At 53.5% G+C, this 20,031-nt stretch overlaps 9 protein-coding genes across 9 annotated transcripts; 1 reads left to right on the top strand and 8 right to left on the bottom strand.

Annotated features, from left to right (window-relative positions):
- Positions 1-56: 56 nt before the first annotated feature.
- B0T23DRAFT_25052 (WD40-repeat-containing domain protein) lies at positions 57-1,733 on the bottom strand. Its single transcript, XM_062834176.1, has 2 exons — positions 1,448-1,733; positions 57-1,368 (listed from the first exon to the last, which is right to left on the bottom strand). Exons 1-2 carry the CDS (start codon positions 1,527-1,529, stop codon positions 284-286), a joined length of 1,167 nt encoding a protein of 388 aa, XP_062697385.1. The 5' UTR covers positions 1,530-1,733; the 3' UTR covers positions 57-283.
- A 653-nt stretch (positions 1,734-2,386) lies between these two features.
- On the top strand, positions 2,387-3,780 carry B0T23DRAFT_25113 (CWC16 protein). Its single transcript, XM_062834178.1, has one exon. The coding sequence runs from the start codon at positions 2,604-2,606 to the stop codon at positions 3,576-3,578; it is 975 nt and encodes a 324-aa protein (XP_062697386.1). The 5' UTR covers positions 2,387-2,603; the 3' UTR covers positions 3,579-3,780.
- Positions 3,781-4,445: 665 nt separating this feature from the next.
- On the bottom strand, positions 4,446-5,012 carry B0T23DRAFT_25099 (uncharacterized protein). The gene has a single exon (XM_062834177.1). It carries the CDS (start codon positions 4,918-4,920, stop codon positions 4,648-4,650), a length of 273 nt encoding a protein of 90 aa, XP_062697387.1. The 5' UTR covers positions 4,921-5,012; the 3' UTR covers positions 4,446-4,647.
- Positions 5,013-5,980: 968 nt separating this feature from the next.
- Positions 5,981-6,863, bottom strand: B0T23DRAFT_392334 (uncharacterized protein; the record flags this gene model as incomplete). Its single annotated transcript, XM_062837997.1, has 3 exons — positions 5,981-6,062; positions 6,101-6,224; positions 6,734-6,863. 3 exons carry the CDS (start codon positions 6,861-6,863, stop codon positions 5,981-5,983), a joined length of 336 nt encoding a protein of 111 aa, XP_062697388.1.
- A 1,247-nt stretch (positions 6,864-8,110) lies between these two features.
- Positions 8,111-9,934, bottom strand: B0T23DRAFT_409672 (uncharacterized protein; the record flags this gene model as incomplete). The annotated part of the gene is made up of 3 exons (XM_062839377.1): positions 8,111-8,525; positions 9,002-9,092; positions 9,890-9,934. The coding sequence occupies 3 exons, from the start codon at positions 9,932-9,934 to the stop codon at positions 8,302-8,304; spliced, it is 360 nt and encodes a 119-aa protein (XP_062697389.1). The 3' UTR covers positions 8,111-8,301.
- A 331-nt stretch (positions 9,935-10,265) lies between these two features.
- On the bottom strand, positions 10,266-11,793 carry B0T23DRAFT_25136 (glycoside hydrolase superfamily). The gene has a single exon (XM_062834179.1). The coding sequence runs from the start codon at positions 11,557-11,559 to the stop codon at positions 10,411-10,413; it is 1,149 nt and encodes a 382-aa protein (XP_062697390.1). The 5' UTR covers positions 11,560-11,793; the 3' UTR covers positions 10,266-10,410.
- A 180-nt stretch (positions 11,794-11,973) lies between these two features.
- B0T23DRAFT_370621 (uncharacterized protein) lies at positions 11,974-15,234 on the bottom strand. The gene has a single exon (XM_062836606.1). It carries the CDS (start codon positions 15,188-15,190, stop codon positions 12,266-12,268), a length of 2,925 nt encoding a protein of 974 aa, XP_062697391.1. The 5' UTR covers positions 15,191-15,234; the 3' UTR covers positions 11,974-12,265.
- A 629-nt stretch (positions 15,235-15,863) lies between these two features.
- On the bottom strand, positions 15,864-16,219 carry B0T23DRAFT_307887 (uncharacterized protein; the record flags this gene model as incomplete). The annotated part of the gene is made up of 2 exons (XM_062834445.1): positions 15,864-15,920; positions 15,959-16,219. The coding sequence occupies 2 exons, from the start codon at positions 16,217-16,219 to the stop codon at positions 15,864-15,866; spliced, it is 318 nt and encodes a 105-aa protein (XP_062697392.1).
- A 1,103-nt stretch (positions 16,220-17,322) lies between these two features.
- On the bottom strand, positions 17,323-19,419 carry B0T23DRAFT_25148 (uncharacterized protein). Its single transcript, XM_062834180.1, has 3 exons — positions 19,147-19,419; positions 18,863-19,043; positions 17,323-18,800 (listed from the first exon to the last, which is right to left on the bottom strand). The coding sequence occupies exons 2-3, from the start codon at positions 19,014-19,016 to the stop codon at positions 17,449-17,451; spliced, it is 1,506 nt and encodes a 501-aa protein (XP_062697393.1). The 5' UTR covers positions 19,017-19,043; positions 19,147-19,419; the 3' UTR covers positions 17,323-17,448.
- Positions 19,420-20,031: the final 612 nt, after the last annotated feature.

The raw sequence follows: 20,031 nt of genomic DNA on the forward strand, positions 1-20,031 counted from the left end.
TTCTATGCCACCGAAGACGCTGCGGATACGTCTGTTAGAGTAGCATGAGGGTTCAAACTGTTAGAAGATGCGGAACGGCTTACTCTTGTTGAATTTTTGATCGGAATAAAGGAACCAATTCGTACCCGCATTGTATAATACGTGACGTACACTGTGCCCTGGTCCTTCCCATAAACTAGATCGGTATGGAATTTTGCATCAAGTAAAAACATAGGTAAACGGCTGTACGAGCCCTCAGATATCGATCCAAGGTTTTCAACGCATTCATGACTATCACTGATGATCAGGCTTCTCCATACACTGTCACAACCCCCGATGTACCGCCGACACAAAACTGGTTCCCAAACCCACCGTCCTTCCACGCAACACAACTGACCACATTCTTCCTCTCCTTTTCCTTCCCATCCCTTCCCACCACAACCTTCCCACCACCAGGCCCCCACGGAACCCCAAGCTTAGCCACAAGCTTGCCGGTCAAGAGATCCCAAGCCCACACCCGTCCCTCTCCGTTCGAGTTCTCCGCTCCATTCTCATCACCAGCAACAACCCATCTCTCCCCGCCTCCCAACACGCTCTGCACCCTAATCTCCTTATTCGTCCACCCCCCAGCTGCGTCCCCGTTCGCATTTCCATCGCCGCCATACGTCCTCAGACACTGCCCATTGCTCCTGTCCATCAACCGGATCTTACTATCCAAACTCCCCACAAGAACCGTCTTCCCATCTCTCGCCAGACACAGACTCGTCACCGCTCCCGGGAACACATCTGTCACCAACCGTCCCATCCGCACATCATACGTCCTCACCCGTCCATCCACACTCCCCGCCAGTACCTCCGCTCCTCCGGGAGATACAGCAAGACTCGTGATCCCATCCTTGGCCTCCCGCAGCACCTGCACGGGTCTACTTGAACTCTGCGAGCGCACATCCCATATCCGCACCGTCGTGTCGTGCCCTCCCGAAATCAGCAGGGAATCATCGACGCCAGCAAAAATGACCGAGTTGATGCGCCCCGTGGTGTGGCCCTGGTTGGAAAAGCGGCGGATGGTGGTGGCTGTCGAAACGTCCCAGAGGAAGACGGCGCGGTCGCCGCCTGAGGACGCAAAGGTGGCGTTGGAGGAGGAAACGGAGAGAGAGAGGACTTCGTAGCCGTGGGAGGTGTAGGTTTGGATCAGGCGGCCTTGTGGGGGTGTGGTTGAGGGGGGCTGGGAAGGTTTTGTGATGAAGGAAGTGGATGAGGTGGTGGTGGTCGCGGTTGAAGACGAGGGGGAGGCTGGGATGGGGTTGTAGAGACGGATGGACCGGTCGGCAGATCCAGTGAGGATGTAGGTCCCTGGTGAGGCAGAGTAGGTTACTGCGTGGACGGGGCCTGTTTGGATAAAAAAGGGGGTGTGGTTAGCTGAGGATTGGGATGAGAGGGTTAAATTGGCGGAGGTGAGAGGCCATACCATGTGAGCCTAGCAGCTGGGACAGGATCTTTCGGGGGAAATCGTCTTTCCCATTAAAGGTGTTATTGTCGTACACATCCATTTGGACCGGGGTGTTTCTGTTTCAGCTCTGGGCCATTTGTGTTATTGTTTATGTTTGGTGGATTTCATATCGGCGTTGATGCCGTGGGTGGTGATGGGATTATCTCATGTCAGGCAACTATGTGATCGTGTTGATTGTGTGACCGGCGTGTTTTTGGATACCTGGAATACCGACTAACTTTACCAGATGCTGAACGTAATAATGAAGACAATATGAGAGTGATGCTTCAGTATTTTCAGCAGGACCTTGTTCGAGTCTTCGAACCGTCGGCAAACAATGAGCGATGCTCGTTCAAGTTGCGGTTCGTGTTAACGGGAGATATTCACAAGCGCGCAGTGGGTTAAAAGGCGGATGATCGTTGATAACCCTAACCCGCAACTGCTACACAGTACGCTCATAGCTTGAACTGTTACGCGACTCGGATCCGCCAAGATGTCACGGTGCGTGCACCAGGATCAGCGACAGAAAGGATGAACAAAGCCACACAGTTGATCGACCGTATGCAACATAGCGCAGTAGTACTCCGCGCTGATCGAGCTCTTCTTTCCCCGCGAGAATGATTGCAAACATCCATACCGACGGGAGCGTATCTGTGCTTCCGACTATCTGTAACCTCCCTGTCTGCTCGTTAACACCGTGACCGATGAAACTATAAATCTGACAGCGGAAAGTGGGGGGTGGCACAAGCTTCCGTTCTTCCCTGCACCCCAGCCTCACGTGGCGCGCCCACCTTGATGGATAAGTCCGGTCCGTCTTGAGTCTTTGGGGGGGAATCGTGATCTCGATCTGCTGCTTATCCGACAGAACCCAGCAACAACCACAACCTCACCTCTCCGCTTCCCCTTGCCGAACTCCAGACTTTTAACAACATCCCTTTGTCAAGTTCACGAGTTTCACCAGTTACACGAAATCAAACTTCTGTCGCGCGATCAGACCCGAATCAACACGCTAAAAATCACCACTACACATCTTTGCAACACAAGCGCTTCACACTCGTTGCCCTGTTAGACAAAACGACCAAACAGTCAACCTTTTCGACCTTGATCAAATCATCAACCCCTATCCACCCTCAAAATGTCCGAACGCAAAGTCCTAACCAAATACTACCCCCCGGATTTTGACCCCTCCCTCGTCGGCCGCTCGCGGCAACCCAAGCAAACCGGCCCCAAAGTCCAAACCGTCCGCCTCATGGCCCCCTTTTCCCTGCGCTGCTCCACCTGCGGCGAATACATGTACAAAGGGCGCAAGTTCAACGCGCGCAAGGAAACCCCCGTCGACGAGCGCTACCTCGGCATCCAGATCTACCGCTTCTACATCCGATGCACGCGCTGTAGTGCCGAGATTGTCTTCCGGACCGACCCCAAAAACCAGGACTATGCTGTCGAGAAGGGCGCCAAGCGGAACACGGAGCCGTGGCGCCGCGGGTTGGAAGGGGAACTGGAGGAGACGGATGAGCAGAGACTGGACCGGATCGAGAGGGAGATGGCGGATGAGAATGGGGAGATTGCGCAAGCGGAGGAGAGGAATGCGATGGCGGAACTGGAGCAAAAGACGGCTGACGCCAAAAGGGAGATGGCGGTCGCGGATGCGTTGGATGAGATTCGGAGTCGGAATGCGAGACTGGAGAGGGCGCAAAGGGAAGGTGGGGTGGATATTGAGAGTGTACTTGGTGGGAGGGGATTGAGCGAGGAGGAGGAGAGGAGGAGGAGAGAGGAGGAGGAGGATGCAGAAGCGGCTAGGAAGGCATTTGAGTTTGCGAGGTTGCAGCAAAAGCTGGAGGAAACGCCGGCCGAGGAGGAGGTGTTGGGTCTGCCGAGTATCCCTGGGGCGGCGGCAAATGGGGAGGGCTCGTCCGGTTCTTCTCCTAGTGCTGGTGTTGGTCCTTCGTCTGCTTCGTCAACGGCAGCGACGGCGACGGCGGCGACAGCCTCGAACCCGGCATCAGCCGCTGCGACCGACATGCCCCCTCCCAGTTTCAAGCGCCAGGTCAAGAAAAAGAAGGACCACTCGGCCTTGCTTGGTATCAAGAAGAAGCAACCCCTGGTCTGAGGAAACAAACCGGCCGGAAGTCAAGATACCTTGGTTTGAAAATTTTCACCATCAGTACGTCAGGGTGTGGAGAGGCATCATGGATCTCATGATGAAGATTGCCAAAGAATGCAGATTGTCGAATGCCACGAGGGGCGGTCCGTAATGGCCATTCTTTCAGCCTTCTAGTGTACATCGCAGCAAACATGATCGACGTGGATGATGGATGTTGATACCCAGTGAGTTTACTTCTAGTCAATACAGCCAATTGATAACCCACACTCACCGTTAGTTAGAGCATCGTAGATCAACACAGACATTCACATGTTCAAAAAAAAAAACACGTTGAATAAATCATGAGTGGGTATAATCATCAATCATTCCGGGAAATCTGACGACTAATATGTACAATCCCCAAAAGAATTTCCTCTGCCAGATCCCGAATCTCATGGCCCAGAAACAAGCTCCGTGTACCGTATGATAACAACTTCGCTTTCCCCTCTAGATATCTTCCCTAGGAACCCGCAACATAAAAAAAGAAAACCTTTCCGTCTCCCACGAAACGCCTTGCCAGTTCAACAGAAGGAGAGAATATTCGTAAAAAAACACAAAACTCGCCAGTTTCTCAAAGTCACCAGAAGGCAAAGGAGAATAAACTCCCCTCAATCGATAACCCGAATTACATGACGAAAGATCAGAAGTAGACAGCCACCACCGCTGAAACCCGACACCTTAGCCCGACACCTTGATAGGGTTGCATGCGACATGGAACTTTTTTGGGTCAAATGGACCAGGCCGCGAGAAACATGACGAGTTCCACTCCTCTGTTGGAGAAATCATGCATCATGTACGGTCGTCGTCGTGTCCTGCCTGTCGCATGCACACCTTGCTCCTTTTCCGGCATGCAGTGATACACTGCAGCGGGACGCTCTGACGTTGTTCTCTAGGAGCATTGATGTCATCTTTTTTCCCCAGATGACCAAATAAGCAAGGCCTGATTGTGGGCGCGGGTTGGGTGGTAGTCAAGAGTAGGAGTGTGTGTGCTCAATCAACCAGTCCATCCCATCCTCACACACTCTCGGAGCAGCTCTCACGATTGATAGCTGTACTCGCTGGAGTTCCTCGAGCGAGTAGTACCCGAGACGCCGTTGGGTAGACTTGGTGTGGCGTTCGATTGGCTCTGGCCGTTGGAGTTCTGGTTGTTGGAAGGCGACCCCGAGGATCTGGGCAGGTTTGTCTGGGAAGCGGCCTCCATCTGGCGCTTGGTATGCTGATGCATGGAGCGGGAGTAGGAGCCCAGGTCGAAGGGAGGAGGAGGAGACATTGTGATGGAGTAGGCAGAGTTCTGGGCAGCAGCCGACATTTCTGTTTGGGGGTTTGTTATTGTGGTTGTTGTGGTTGTTGGCAAATAAGGTGGTATGCTTTTTTGCGTTGGCGTTGGGCAGCTAAGCTTTTGGTTGCCGGATGGATGTCTTGGAATAGTGTTGTGGATGGCTTGACGCAAAAAAGGCTTGAACGGTAAGGAGAATGACGCTAGGAAAGATGACCTAGGAAACAGTTGATTGTGTTGGAGAAGTTTTAGCTGGATGAAGATGTCGAGAAGACTGATGAACGGAGGGTCTAGGGGAAGAAGGAGGAGGGGAACTATATAACAGATGGCTTGGCTCCAAAAAAGCTAATCTCATAAGGCGACACAGCACGCTAGGGGCGGGAATGGGCTTGCACTGATGCGCTGATGCGGCCCACACCAAACTCAAGGTAGGGGGGGTATCAAGAGGGGGCAAGGAGCCAGCAGCCGGGGGCAACGGTTGGTCGAACACACAAAAGTGGAAGAAGCGGAAGGGGTGGTCAGAAGATGGGTATGGAGACCCGAGTTTGGTGAGGGTCTGTAAAGAAGCAGCGCCAGAGTACCAGAGTGCCAAAGTACCAGGAGGGGAGGGGTGAAAGAATTCTCTTCCCCCGCGATCCCTCTCTTCCTTGGACTCCTCCGTCACCGTGAGGTGATCTGCATTCCCCTCTTTTTTTTTCATTGTCTTTTTTTTTTTCCCTCTCTTTGGGTTCATTGTTATTTTGCCCGCGGCCGTCGGATCTCGGGTGGCAGAAGAGCCAAGAAGGGGTCAATGGGAGGGGCGTGCACAGCAAACCCACCACAGTGCCGTCAACTCGCACACATCACTCCCCCAACAAGCCGATGACTAAGGAAGAAGAATTCCCGTACCTTTCTCTCTGTGTCACTGTCGTCCTCAAATCCAGCACAATTGCGTCGTTTTAGCAATGCTACCCACAACTGCACGGATTTGTCTGTTTCGATTGGTGATCGACAGTGATGAACACCGTCAACATGGGGGACCGTGGCCTACGGGCTGCACGAGATGGCGTAAAAAGCTCCGCCCCTGATCCAACCAATCTCCAGGCTTAACTGGCTAGTAGCTGGCACGATATGGCTCCTTCAGGCCGTTGTGAGTCCCCGTGGTACCCCAAGCCGTCACTTCCATGGCCAGGTACCTGTTGGCTGTGGAGGCTGAGCGAGCGCGGAGTCTCACCATCTCACCGTCTGTTGGCCGTTAGCCTTGGGGCTGCCTCGTTGTCCTCGGCGCGACAACGGCAGAGTGGAGAGACGGTAAGATGACCCATAGTAAGAGGTGATGTCAGGGTCGTCAGGACAACCTAGATGTTGCGCAGAAGGATGGGTGCTATTGTCAGTAGAAATGGTAGCTTTCTACTATGTACACTAGAGTGCTGAGAGCGTATGGCGGAGATTCCGCCTACGGGTTCAGTGGTTCTTCTCCTCGAGCAACTAACTGACGCCCAAAAGGGCAAGACCCTGCTGATCCTAGGTCATTGGAGGTCTTGGGGAGATTGATAATGTGTGTAGATGAAGTCATTCTATTGGCCACTAGCTTCAGAGAAAAGAGAGCACGAGGAAGATCATGGTGGATATTTGCACGTCGGTAGTTTCACCAGAGCTCATTCGGAACCGTGGAGCCATATACGTAGTGTAGAAAGTAGAAGGGGAAATGAAGGGATTCCGTGTGCGGTACTGTGACGGACTGGGCAAAACTGAAGCAGGAGAAGAACGGAAGAAGGGCCCGGGAGCAGCCCGTGACGCGGGAGACCGAGGGAGGCGAAGTTTGTGAGTGTGAGTGGGAGCGTGTGCACAGTACCTCTCTACGTACCCAGGATCTGGGGCTTACCATCTAGCAACCTGACGACAGCAGCAACAGTCCTTTGGCCTGACTGCGGGCCAGAAACAGAGATCGGCGCATTTCCCGTGCCCGAGTTGAGAAGGGATTCGCGGTTTGCCATGATGTCAGTGGTTGAGCAAAGAAAGAAGCGGACCCTTGTGCTCCTCGAATGCCTCTTTTCCCCTCTCTAATGCAGGGAGAAAGGCTTCTGGCCGCAATAGTCGGTGCCTATCAATACAGTATCTGCTGTTGGCGGCTGGGCCAGAACTGGGCGACGCATTCTTAAGGAGAAGCCATTTTGGCACAATACCGCCAGTCTTGGGCTGTCAGCTCGCTTTAGTTTGGAAGCCATTTTGACACAGTACCGCCATTCTTCGGCGCTGTTCGCTCGCTGTAGTTGTCGCAGTTCGGAAGTCAGAGCGGCAGCTGAAAAGCTGGGCCACCGGCCAATGGGTCGGCGACGGGTGTTTCGCTTGAAGGGGGGTGGGGAGGGGAGCTAGGTTTCGAGGAGGATGAGACAAAAAGTTGGCAGGCCGGCATGACTGGCGCCAGGAAGCGAGGACAGCGACCAGGGAAAGTATGGCATTTCCGTTTTTACCATTGGAATGAAGCCATTTTGACTCTGCTGGAGATTAGGCATTTTTCCAAATTCCCATATTCAGGCGGGCGGAGGTCCCTGCGTTTCTTTGTTCTCGGACAGTGGCATCACACAGTGGGATAGCTTAGTTAGCATATAGTAGCGCTGCTGAACTTGCACAGGCTTCATCCTGATCCTGCCCCTGTCGCTTCTGGAAGTTGAAGTGAAGCCTCAAAATGGATCAATCATGAAAAGAGTAGGAACAGAAGGCTTCACCGAGTTCGGACGGGATAGCCAAAAGCAATTCCGTGACAAATGAAACGACGGGAAAGAAGCTCGCGGTAATGACGATGTGCTGATGGTAGCGAGTCGCGACTGTCCTAACAACCACTGCACCACAAGTGGAAGTTACGCGGTACTACGATGAAAACTCAAACTCAGTTCCCATCTTTCACGCAGAGGTGGACAGCGAAACTGTGTTGGCGAGGCATGAACGACGACGACCTGAGCTTTCCACTTCGCAAAAAGCTGTTGAGGTCAGAAGGCGCCACCCATGCGGCAAGGTAAAATGACATCAGTCTCAGGCCACGGTCACTTGTAAACCCCTGCTAGCGTCGGTCCTACCGGCCATCTGCTGTACATGCCCCACAGAGATACTTGTCGTACCCCTGTCAACAGCTGGCCGGACTTTGCAACTCTTTGTTTGCCCCTTCCGCATTCAGTTCGAATTCTGGAGGAGGACCTGCCTGTCACTTCCTCTCTCCTCTGCTTGATCTCATTTCATCTTTCTCGGTTGTTGTTCCTTTTGCGCAATACTCGGTTACTTCCATCTACTGTGTACGCTTCTTGGCTTTACTCTTCCTGCCCTCCAGGTTCCCAGCGAGGAAAGGACCGAGTGGGGCATTGAATGGTCTCGAACGAAGGATTGCCGGAGGAGAAGCGCAAGCCCCTGTCCGGCTCTCGGTGCAGGAACCTTGAGCACTCATTGGCCCATGTTGCGATCATGGATAAGCTTAACCCAGCAAGTGACGCCAGAGCCGACCTCACCTTCGCGATGTGTCCTTGTGCGACCAAACAGACGGTAAACAAATCGCCTCCGCGGCCCATTGTCGTCATTGCTTGACGACGTCTCAGCCTTCCACAAACACATGGCCTTTTTAATCCTTTCACTAACTCCGAACAAAGGGCCAGGCCGTAAAGGAGCCGCTTTGATGATGACAATGATGATGATGATGATCTCGATTCGTCTCCCATGGATCCCTCTGCTGTCATAGGCATTCTAGAACCTCACCCGTGCCGTCATCATTAAGGGAGCGAGAGTGCGCAGGGAGCCGCCAACGGCACAGAACGACAGGGGAACAAAGTCTGTCACCCTGTTCTGCCTGTAGTGTAATGGGATGTTGGACCCCTAAACTTGGGGACCTGGCGCTGCCGCCAGACTGACCCCTGAGAATAGTACGCGGCTCTATTGATAGCCTCCGGGGACAGCACCCGCCTTGACGTCAAACGGCCTCTTTCACTTCTCAGCCCTCTTCTGACGCAGGCTGCTGACGCTGACGGGCGGCCCACGGCGATAAGTCCGGCCTCGCTTGCTCGCCACTGCAACAACAACACTCACTCTTCAGTTTGCGTACCCCCCCTTCTCCCCTTTGGCTCCTACCGACTGACGTCGCTGTCCGTACACGTCCCCTCGGTCCCGTCTCCCCGTCCCGCCGATGACAGCATCGCAAACGCCATCAAAGATGGGCTGACCTCAAAGCTGTCTTTCGTCGTCTCCGTGGGCTCAACTCTCGCATCATTGTACGACGTGTTTGCGTCTGTGTCGTATTCCCCTTGTCGACCGGACAACGTCACTCGTGAGAGATGCGGCAAACTATGATTCCTATCGTCCCTGACGTTAACTCCTGTTCACTCGCGTCTGTGGTTCATCATAGGGTGGCATCAGACATCTATCTGGGTTGGGCAGCTTGGGCTCCCTTGAGTGTAATTCACGAGGGAACGTGCACCGCTGCGCACGCGTAGTGTGGGTAGGATGAGACGCCGAGCAAGATGTCATGCTTTTCGTCATCGGTTTGCCATGATTTGCATCTCGCAAAGAAGACATGGTCTTAGCCATAAGGTTTGATCCACCTCAGCTCATTGCACAATGTATATCCCTTTAAGGCCGTCAAATCTTTCGGTACTTCACTGAGAAAGTTCAACATATGAAGGAGGAGAGGAATTCGATTAATGGAATTCCACAGCACCAGACCGCTGACAAACACCCCGGATGATTTGTTGGACTGCAAAGAGAAGCCGAGGGGACTGAATCCTGGCGCCGTCATGTCTCCGAGCATTGCATGTTGCTGGGTCCTGCCAAACTCTGGCTACACTAGATTTCCTCTCTTGGTTGGTTTATCAGTCACAGCCTCCAGAATCTGAGCCGGGGACAGTTGGCCATCGGATTACACTACTGGCAGCTGGCAGCTCGAGTTTGTCGGTGGGCCAAGGCCACTCGGAATGGAGATTATCATCCCGGAATGCCCTCCTTTCCGGCAGCAGCCTCACAAAGGCATAAAGTAGGGGCACACAGTGCAAAACATCACAGGGTCCGATCTTCGGGGTCCTGGACACATGTTGGGGATCTTGAGAGCATTCGTGGGTGTCGTCGGTCAACCACTTGCCCCCAGTGTCCGAGTCGGGTCACGGCGGCATCAGGCCACCATTTCAGGCTAATAAACAACGAAGGCTGCTCTCGCAAAAATTCTGCACGGTGCAGAGTTGACCTGTTGTGTCGAGAGAGCATTAATAAGCCCTCGTGAATCCGAGATAGGATGAACCCTTGCCCCCTCTCATCTGACTCGCTTTCATAAACATATTTCCTGTTCACCGGTTCGGCCAGTTATCGCAAGTTATTAGTCATGTCTGATGTCCGGGTTGTATGGGACTCTTGGCTACTGAAAGACGGGTTTCTATATGATTGACACGCCGTTTACCGGCAGACCCCGTGCTGCCATCAAACAGAGTTTCCTCCACACATGATCCCGTTGGCATTGTTGTTGTTGTTGGAATGGAACGCTTTGGTCTAGGGTAGTGTAAGTCTGTCTCACGTCTACTCATCCTCATCTTCTGCATCAGTGTGGTAATCAAACGAGTTGGGCACCGCAAGGGGTGTGTCCACTTCGTCCTTGTCCACTAGCCCATACCCCCCTCCTTCCTTCTCTTGTTCAGGTTGAGACTGCTTTGCTTGTTGTTGTGGTTGTTGTTGTTGTTGTTGTTGTTGTTCTTGGTGCTGCTGCTGCGCAACATCAAGATGCAAAGGAGCACCCAACGCACCCAGCAACTGCGCTCCAGCATCCGACGCCTGTCTCCCCCTCAACAGCGCCGTCATGACCTGTGCCCACTCCCACGGCCTCTCCCTTGACCCAGGTAAGCTGTTGAAATACTCCCACCCCATCACCCCGCCGAACCTTGGATGTCTGCCCACCAGCAGCGGCAAGACGCCCGCCAGCGCCGGCCAAGGCACCCACCCTCCTCCATTCTCTGGGTTCGTGATCAACCCGACAACAATCTTTTCCGATGCCCATCCCTTCATCACCATCATCTCGTACATGACCGGATTACTACAGTCCCCCCACCCGCAGTAGAACTGCGTGTTGTACCACGCTATTTCCTGGCCGCGCATCACCTCGAGCGCCTCGTAGTCGAACCCCGATAAGTTGTGCCGCGGGTTCAACATGGCGGCCGCTACGGGCGCTAGGGTGATAAGGAAATCCGGCCCGAAGTCGGAACGCAGTCGGTCGATTAGGTGAATCACTCCCGCCAAAGACATCTCTTCTTCGACGTCTAGGTCTAGGCCGTCCAGGCCGCGTTCTTTAATCAGTCGTTTAAGAGGCTGATAATACCGCTCGAAACGCTCCAAAGCCGTCTTATCGGGAGAGTCTGGATCCGGGACATCAAGGCGCGCAAATGAACCCTTGGCTGCGCCGCCGAGCATGCCGAGCACTTTGATGCCTGACGCTTGGAGGATGCGGAGCTCGGCCCATAATGTCGTGAAGCGCTCGTGTGACGGCGGGTGGTCGTTCAGGGTGATGCCTTCCGGGTCCGAGTTGATGTGGATGGCGGCTAGGATCAGGTGGGTGAGGTTGATACCGGGTTTTTGAAGAAAAGGGAGGACAGAGATGGGGTCACCGGAGGGAGTGTGGTGGGTTTGGTAGTAGGTTATGAGACGGGGGACGTGTTGGTGAGGGAGGGGGGGCATTATCGTTATTTTGTAGCGGTGATATTGGTTATAATGTTGTTCGTGCCGTTGTGGTCCGAGTGAGTAATGATGAAATCGACGAGATGTGGCTTATCTAGCAATTTGATGAGCTATGGGAAAGCAAGATGATAATTGTATGATGACTATCGATCATTAAAGTTAAGTGACTTGATGGAAAGAATATGTTGGAGAGCTTCAACCTGAGGGTAGGTTGTGAATGGTTGGCGCTATAGTAGCTGCGGTTGTTTCAGGTCTCGACCTCCGTGGACAGTGTAAGCCTAACCGCTGGCGGGAACTGTCCAATTGCAGCTGGTGGCGGCTGTCCAGTATGCAATTGACAGCTGCCTGGCCGAGCAAGGAGCTCATCAGAAGAAGGGAAAGGACGGCTTCTACATTAACATCACCTCACTCCTTTGGCAACTTCACCTTGAACCATCATTACTCAATCAGTGACAGCTCCGTACTCATTCAATTCTTGTCTTGGTTCAATCAATTTGCCATCGGTCAAAGTATTCGCCATAAGCTTGGCTAAATTTTAAATACCATACAAATGAGAAAACGCGCCAACTTTGTTCGGCAAACAAGCACAAATAAAATGCCATCTCAAATAGAAACAAGAAAGAAACGCCGCCATCAATTACACCAACAATTATCCCCCGAATACGCCCTTATTCATCACACCCTTATCTTCAATTGCCCGTTACCGTCAAGCGCGCACCGAGCTCGAGCTTGCCCCAGGAGGAGGCTGACCATGCGAATTGATCAAAAAGCCATCCCGGTCATAAAGCCCCAGACTCTCATTGCTTTGTCTCCAACGTTTTCCCTTCGGTGTCACGTACACCATGCCCGTCTGAACCTGCTTCGACCTCTGCGACGGCGATGACGGGGGAGAATTTGGCGTCAACCTAATAGTGGCCGGGGAAGAATTTGGCAACGTAAATCTAACGGGAAGCTTCCTCTTACTCTCCTCTTCTTTGCCCTCATCGTTCTTTGCGCCCACCAGAAAGTCACTGCTGTTCTGCTTCTTGGTAATGCCATTACCATTACTGGCTCTTTTGCCTTTGTTATTATTATTGTCATCATCGTCGTGGTCGTCGAACTGAAACCTGTTCTTCAAAATGTTGGCGTTAATTAGGCCAGAACTCCCAATCACGCTGCTACCACCGCAATCACTTCCCAGGCTTCGGTGGTGTCCCGGCGTCAACGTTATCCTCTTGGGCGATCCAGATCGAGATATCGACACCATCCTTCCTATTCCTGATCCTGATTCCAAACCGGTCCGTGAGTGCCCTATCGCCTGCCCTGATGGATTCAGGCGCACCCTACCACCACTTCCGCCTCCGCTACCGCTTGTTCTTTTCACGACCTTCGGTGTTGTTGGCGTCGACGGTACGGCTCCAGCACCGCCGCTCAGCGCAAACAAGTAGTTCCTGCTCCCACTTCGCCGATGGCCATAACTTTGATGGCTATCCCGTCTCGGATTGGGGTTGAATCCACCGCCTCTCAGTGCCGATTGCGTCGGGCTGGCTGATACTCCCACTCTACTATTCCTTCTGCTCGGATAGCCATTGCCGCCACCGTCAGGGACGTCGGTATTAATGCTGCTTACGCTGGAGGCGGTGCTGAGGACGCTGTTCATGCGTCGAAGCTGGGCAATGGTGGAGGCTATGGGGCTGGCTTTTGGCGTCATGGCTGCTGTATTTCCTTTGTTACCCTCATCATCTCCAACCTCGTCGTCGAGGTCTCGCTGCGCTGCTAGTACCGACGCTCTATTGGGTTTGATCGTACGCGAAGTGCGGCAAGAGGGGGTCTGCTGCTGGGATCCCGCAAAGAGGATCGAGTTCCTCTGGAAGTTGGCGGCGTTGAGAGCTTGCGCTGCTGCTAGTCCTACCGTGGTTGGCGACGGCGGGAGGGATGTCCGGGTGGGACTGGATGGTCTGAGAATCGTGAATGTCGGTACTGGTGCTGGGCTGAAGGCTTCGTTGGCCGCAATGTCTTGCGAGTATATGGACGATGATTCACTAGCTTTGCGTTGTTGTAGTGACAGTTGCCGGGACAAGCGCGAGCCCGAGCGCGGTGTTGGCGAGGGCGGCTGACATGCATCATTGTCGTGTGCAGCGGTATGTGCGTTTATAAAGGGCCAGCGACGCTCTCGCTCTGGTGTTTGAACGATCCCTGACCTGGCTGGTGGTTTGATCTCTGCCACCACGTTCTTGGCATCAACATATCTGTGTTGTGTTGGCGGTGGGAGAACTATCGAATTCAACAGCGTGTTGTTGTATGTGGTGCTCTTGTTGGGTGGAGAGCGAAGCCCTCTGGGAGTCTCCCTTGATGCCATGGAACCCGAGGATGATGTCGGACTCGCAGAGTCTGTCGATGCTTGAATAGAAGTTGGGCTGACTGGTACCTGAAAGGGATCGGCCATTGTGGTGTGCCATGTGCCACAGCTGGTTTGGGCAATCACACAGTTCTTGCCGGAAGGTACTCCTGGACAAGGCAATAGCCTAGTGGGCATTGAGGGCATAGGGCCAATTGGTTCTTGTGCTATGATGGACTTCCGTACGAACGATCTCCTGTTGCTCTCGGTTTCGCCCTGGGATCTTGTTGAAAGAGGTCTGGGTACAGGACACCCGTAGCTCGTGAAGGGCCGGGCAGAGGATCCAGAGGGTAGAGAGGGCGCAGACGCATCAACAGCGGACAATGGAGCAGGCAAGGCGAACCGCTCACTGTCAGCCATGGAAATCTGTAAGGTTACCGCGGGTCTTCCGGTGCCTGCCACCATAGCAGCACGGTCTGGGGATGGCGTCTTAGTCCCTACTGAAACTCTTGCGCCCCCTTCAGATGATTCGTCCACGCTGTGAATAGTGGAAAGAGATGCTGTCGAGGTCATGGAACTGCGGTTCGACGGCACATCCACGGTCAAGAGGAGCATCTCAATCTCTGTCTCGGCAACGCTCGAAGCACCGGCTATGCTTGAGACCCGACTTGGACTCGTCAGTCCCGACGGCATCTCCGAGTAGGCAGGCTCGGCGAGGAGACTATCTGGCTCCGAGGACGATGATTCCCGCGAGTCTGGCCGCTGCTGCTGCTGTCCCGATGACTTAGGCACAAGGGTCAGTGGCGCCACTAGACCACTGCTTGATGGACTGATGACAGGGAGTTGATGTTCTACTCGAGTCCCTCGAGTTTCCTTGAGAGACTCGCTTCGCCGAAGACCAGGGCTGCGACTTTCCTCGAGTCTCTCAGCCACGTGCAGAGGCAGTCCTCGATGGGGACCAGATGCCACTTGTATTGTCGCTCGGTTTCGCCGCGACACTCCGCTAGTGCTGGCTTCCTGCAGCCTCTTCTCCGTGGATCTGAGGATCTCGGAAAGTGTCGAATCCGTTGATACCTGTCTGTTCTTCGTCGAGGTTGACTGCGTTGTAGGTATGGGAGTAGGCCTAGCAAGGCTAGTAGGAGTGCTGGGGTTCATGACCCTCAAGATCCTCTGGGGCTCGCTCTTGGTATGTCTGTGTTGCACAACGAACCCTCCTCCTGTTCCGGCTTGTCCTCTTACTATCGCGGGTTGCGGAGGCTCAGGTAATAGTAGAGAGACCGATAACCCTCCTCCTCCTCCTCCTCCTCCCTCCATTGCGCCATAGGCAGACCTGACAGCACGTCGACCGCTATCAGTAGAAGGAATTCCAAGACGACCTGTCATCGTCTCGGTCTCCAGCTGCTCTGCTTGGTCGTTCAGCTGGCTTTGGTTCTGGCTCTGGCTCAGCCTCTGACTCCTAGGAAGTTCCTGGTAGTCATCCAGCCTCGGAACCGTGGGCGCCCTCGTCTTCAACGGCCACGATTCTCGGATCCAATCTCTACCTTTCCCCTTTCGCCAACCAAACAGCAATGACTTGCGGTGGCTGTTATTGTCACTATCATTACTAGTCCCGTTTTCGTGCGTGATGTTGCTCAGCCCGCTCATTTCCGGACCATGAATCGCCTCTTCATCAATCCACGCTGGGTTTGCCATTCTCCTCTCACTGGCACTGCTTTTCTTTCTACTCACACCCAGCAATTTTGTCTTGTGCAGGCGAAAAAGACTGCCGGAAGAAGTCTTTCGCAACCTGCTGAATGGCAGCAGTGACCCTTGCTCTTGCGCTCCGCCCAAGTCCATCCACGACATCCCAGGTAGCATGGAAACCGACAGCACCCCATCTTCTCCCTCTCCATCCATCTCATGTGCTCGACCTCTCAGTCCATTACCAGCACCCTCCCCTTGCCATATCCCCTTTCCCTTCGCCTTGGGCAACAAAGAAGTAGTACTATTATACTTCAAAGCCGACGCCGTCGTCCACGCCGCAGATGGAAGTTTTTGCAACTTTCTAGGGCTTCGTTTCGGAGAGAAGTCTCCAACATCCACGGCATCGTGACCATTCCCAACATGAACTGTCAACGCCGTCGATGCAATAGTCGTCTCACCAGTCAAATCGTACACATGACATCCTCCGCTTCTTTCCTTGTTTGTCTGACCCTGGCCCGCGGCTACTACTGCAAACCTTCGACGACGCGATAGCCAGATGCCGAAGAAGGCGAGAGTGGCGGAGACGGTGAAGGTGCCGAGGAGGACGATGGCGACGAGGGCGCCGAAGGGGAGGGAAGCCCCTGCGGCGGCGGCGCTCATGTTGATCTCTTGCTTATCGTGCCCGGGGCTGTGGTGGTCAGTGATGCTGCAGTTTGCTTGTTTCCGATTTCGATCCCCCGGTATCTCGGTTTCTGCAGGGAATATGTTGCTATTCTTGCTTTACGTGCCGTGCTGTTTCGTGTTTCTGCCTTCGTATGCTTGCTTGGGGCGGGATTCGTGACAATCAGATGCAAACACACTTGGCAAGTCAGTCGGCGACAGTGATCATTCTGCGCCCTGGTTGTTGCTATTCGTAGCGCGCTATTGCAATCGATGTTTGGTCTCGCTCCAATGTTTCCTTGCGGTGTGTACTATGACCTCGTTCTTTGTAATCGGCTCATCAATCGCCGAAATTCATCTGGCAAAGATCGTGAGGGGAAAAGAGCGTGGTGATGGTTTCAACAACGAAGCGTCTGAGGGAAAGAGTAACGACATAAACAAGGAAATGCAAGAAGCATGATTCTTGTTGTTGCAATGTCAACATGCTTCTACCGGTTGAGATAAATTGGAGTGTTGTTGATCCAGTGCAGCGTTGTTGCTGCGAATGGAATGGAATGCGTTGCGCCCGGCAACACCACGACACCACGTCCCGAAACCACACAGCAGCATTCCAGCCCTCGCCATCACCGTGACAACGCAAGCACCAAGGCATGTTGTACCAAGATTACCATCGCAAAAAGCAGAACATAAACAGTGACGATCAAGCAGTTTCACATCCTATGGTTGACCAGTTTGCTTGATTCCTAATGGTGTTTTCCTATTGTTCGCTCAGGAGAGAAACCAACCTATCCACCTAGCCCTATGAAATGATATATAGCGAGATGTATTACCGTAGAACGCCCGCCCATGCTGATGAAGAAATTAAGGACCATATACGTGATGACAAGGGGGTACTGAACACCTACCCGTCACCACAACAAAGATGCCAAAGCACAGGGAAAAGGCTTTGCAGTATCAACTTTCATTCTACCTTCTGAGTATCTCTTTAAATCCACTGGCCTTCTCATACCGCCTCCTCCTCGCCCGCATAAATCGGATAATGACCTTTTGAAATGCAAAGTCCAATCCACCAGACAAGATTCCATTAGGGATATAACAAAGCATAAACAAGAAAAAATGGCCATAAAGATCCCTCTTCACTAATGTGGCCTAAAGCTAATGTCCCCAGAAGGGGACAAAGCCTGTAGAAGTGAAATTCAGATACCGGAAGCAGTCATGTAGCATATGACTTAGGCCCGGTTGTTCGCAGCGCGGACCTTGTGGCGGTGCAGGTGAGAGTACTGGCGGGCCTGAACGGTCTGGACGGCCGTAACAGTAGTGGTCGTGACAGTCACGTACTCGAGAGCCTCCTTGACAATAACCATGCTGACAACATTGCCCTTGGTAATGTACTCGGTCCTGATGGCGGTGAAGCCATCGTCCTCCGCGGCGACGGTAGGCGCCTCAGTAATAGTGGGCAAAGCTTCGGTGGTGGTGCTGATGGAGTTGACAGCGCTTTCGGCAGCGGGGACGCCGAACTTAGCAGCCTTGAAGACACCACCGGGCATGTAGTTTCCGTCGGTGACAGTGGCACCCTGGGAGTAAGTAGCAGTTGGGACTTCGACAGTGGTGGTATGCGATCCAGCACTGGCCGCATCGGCGGGCTCAGGTCCGTAAGCAATCTTGACACCGCCGGGAAGGGAGTCGCCAATCACTCCGGTAGTCTTCTCGTTGAGAGAGCTCTTGAGCATCTGGGAGACCTCGGGGTTCTTGTCAAAGGTGCACTGGTTCTGCTCAGCCTCGCTCTGGATATTGAAGATGGGGCAGTCCTGGATCCTGCCGCTGAGGTTGGTGCAGGTGTTAACGGCTTGCTGGAGGAAGTCCTCGTCCCAGCCGTTCATGAAGTCGGCATGGTAACCGAAGCCCTGAACATCACCGTTGGCAAAGACGAACTGGCCAGGTTGTCCAATGAAGTTTTGGGTAGCCCAGATGGTCTCGTACATGAGACTAGGGACCTTGGTCTCGAAGCCCTTGGGGCAGTTGCCGTTCATAACAAGATCGGGGTATGCCAGGTGGTCCCTGTGGTTATCAGAATCGAGATCCTTGCCGTTCCAGCAAGAAGGGAACATGATTTCGGCGCGAATGCCGTCGGCGCAGTTGGCATCGAGGTAGTCCTTGTCGGGCATGTAGTGACGGTACAACGTGCCCTCAGGTTGCTTGTTGTAGTTGAGGCAGTTGAATCCGGTGGCACGCTGAGCCAGATCGAGCTGCGAAGTCTGTCCAAGGCTGGCCCATTCGGACTTCTGGGGGTCGGCATCCTTGACGCTGGTACCAGAAATCGTATAGTTACGGCGGTTAGTGTCTCCGGCAATCATGCGGAATCCGGGAGGGAACGCCTTGATGCCGCTGTCGGGGTTGGCAGCATCCGTAGTAAGGAAGTAGTATGACAGCATACCACCAACTTGCGGGACGAGCTCAAAGGAGCCGTCGGCATGCTGGAAGTAGAGAGAAGGAGTCCAGTACGCAGACATATCTTGGGTGACAGCGCAAGAAGTGCAATCACCCTTGAGTAGGTCATCGTAGGAAGACTTGTCGCTGAAACCTGTTGATTAAGTTTTAGCAAATCCATCCTTTCCTAGCGCGCCTCCGGACACATGGACATACCAGAAGAACCGTGAATCGAGTGGGCATGGGATCCGGGTTCACCGTAGTTAACCAGAGGGTCGAGGCGAGCGACACCCAATCTGCCGCGGCACTCCATGCGCCAGAAGGCATCCGCACCGCCTGCAGCGGCGAGGATGGCTACAGAAACCTTCATTTTGAGATTTCAAAGAGTGATGGGAATCTGAGAGCGAGCGAGATGTTAGAGAAACAAATCCGCCCGCAAGGCATGCAGAAAGAAACGCGAACAAGCTCCAAAGCTTGGCCGTCCATAAGGATATGCTTACCAATATCCAAGGACAACAGGTGTTATCCAGCTGTCCGGCGTGTGGCTCTTGCAAGATGTCTTTGGGGAAAGACTTTCAAGACAACGGCGAGGATGCAGAATAAATGCTCGAATAACAATCGTCCAAGCTCTTGAACCAAACGAACAATGGTCGCACCAAGGTTGTGTTGCCAAAAACCGTATTCGCTTGTCGGATTTATCGATATGGGATGAGATCGAGTGGGCGAGCCGGAGAATTGCAGTCTTGACAAAGATCGATCCACCAGATATGACCAGCACGACGAGTCGCAGTCCGTTATCGAGATTGTTTGTCTTTTGTCGAAATACGGATGGACACCGGAGAGATGCCGAAGATGGAGATGTTGATTGATGAATGAGTGACTGTGGTACAGAAAGCGAGTGGTGGTAGTGAGTGAAGTGTCGAACGAGTCGGCCAAGAGAGTTCAACAGGTTCAGACCACCAGATATGGATGGAATGAGGACGGGATAAGGGAGTGACGAGGGAGATGGACTACGGGGAAGGAGGGGAAGAGGGAGCACTAATGAGGAAGGCGAGACACCCAGCGAAAGATATTCATTTTCCGCTCTGCAGCGGGCAGAAACCCGCCTCACAGTTCAAGTTCCTGCGGGTAGGGAGGCGCCCGGGGGCTCGGGGGGCCTTCCATGGAGGTTGCCTGGGGGCCACGACAATGGAGAGCAAGAGGAACCCAAGAAGCCGGACCCGCAGATTACACCTAGGGTACCTGCGGCGTACCCGACTGGAAGGAAAGGAAGGGGTGAAAGTCACGCTCAGAACCCTAACCAGACTCTCCTCAGAGCATGCATGGGTCTGCCATTGACCACTACCTATGTTAGGTGCTGCAGGTACGCATCGTATTTGCACCGT

Source organism: Neurospora hispaniola (genome assembly GCF_033458365.1).
Source record: "Neurospora hispaniola strain FGSC 10403 chromosome Unknown B0T23scaffold_1, whole genome shotgun sequence".
Lineage (NCBI taxonomy): Eukaryota > Fungi > Ascomycota > Sordariomycetes > Sordariales > Sordariaceae > Neurospora > Neurospora hispaniola.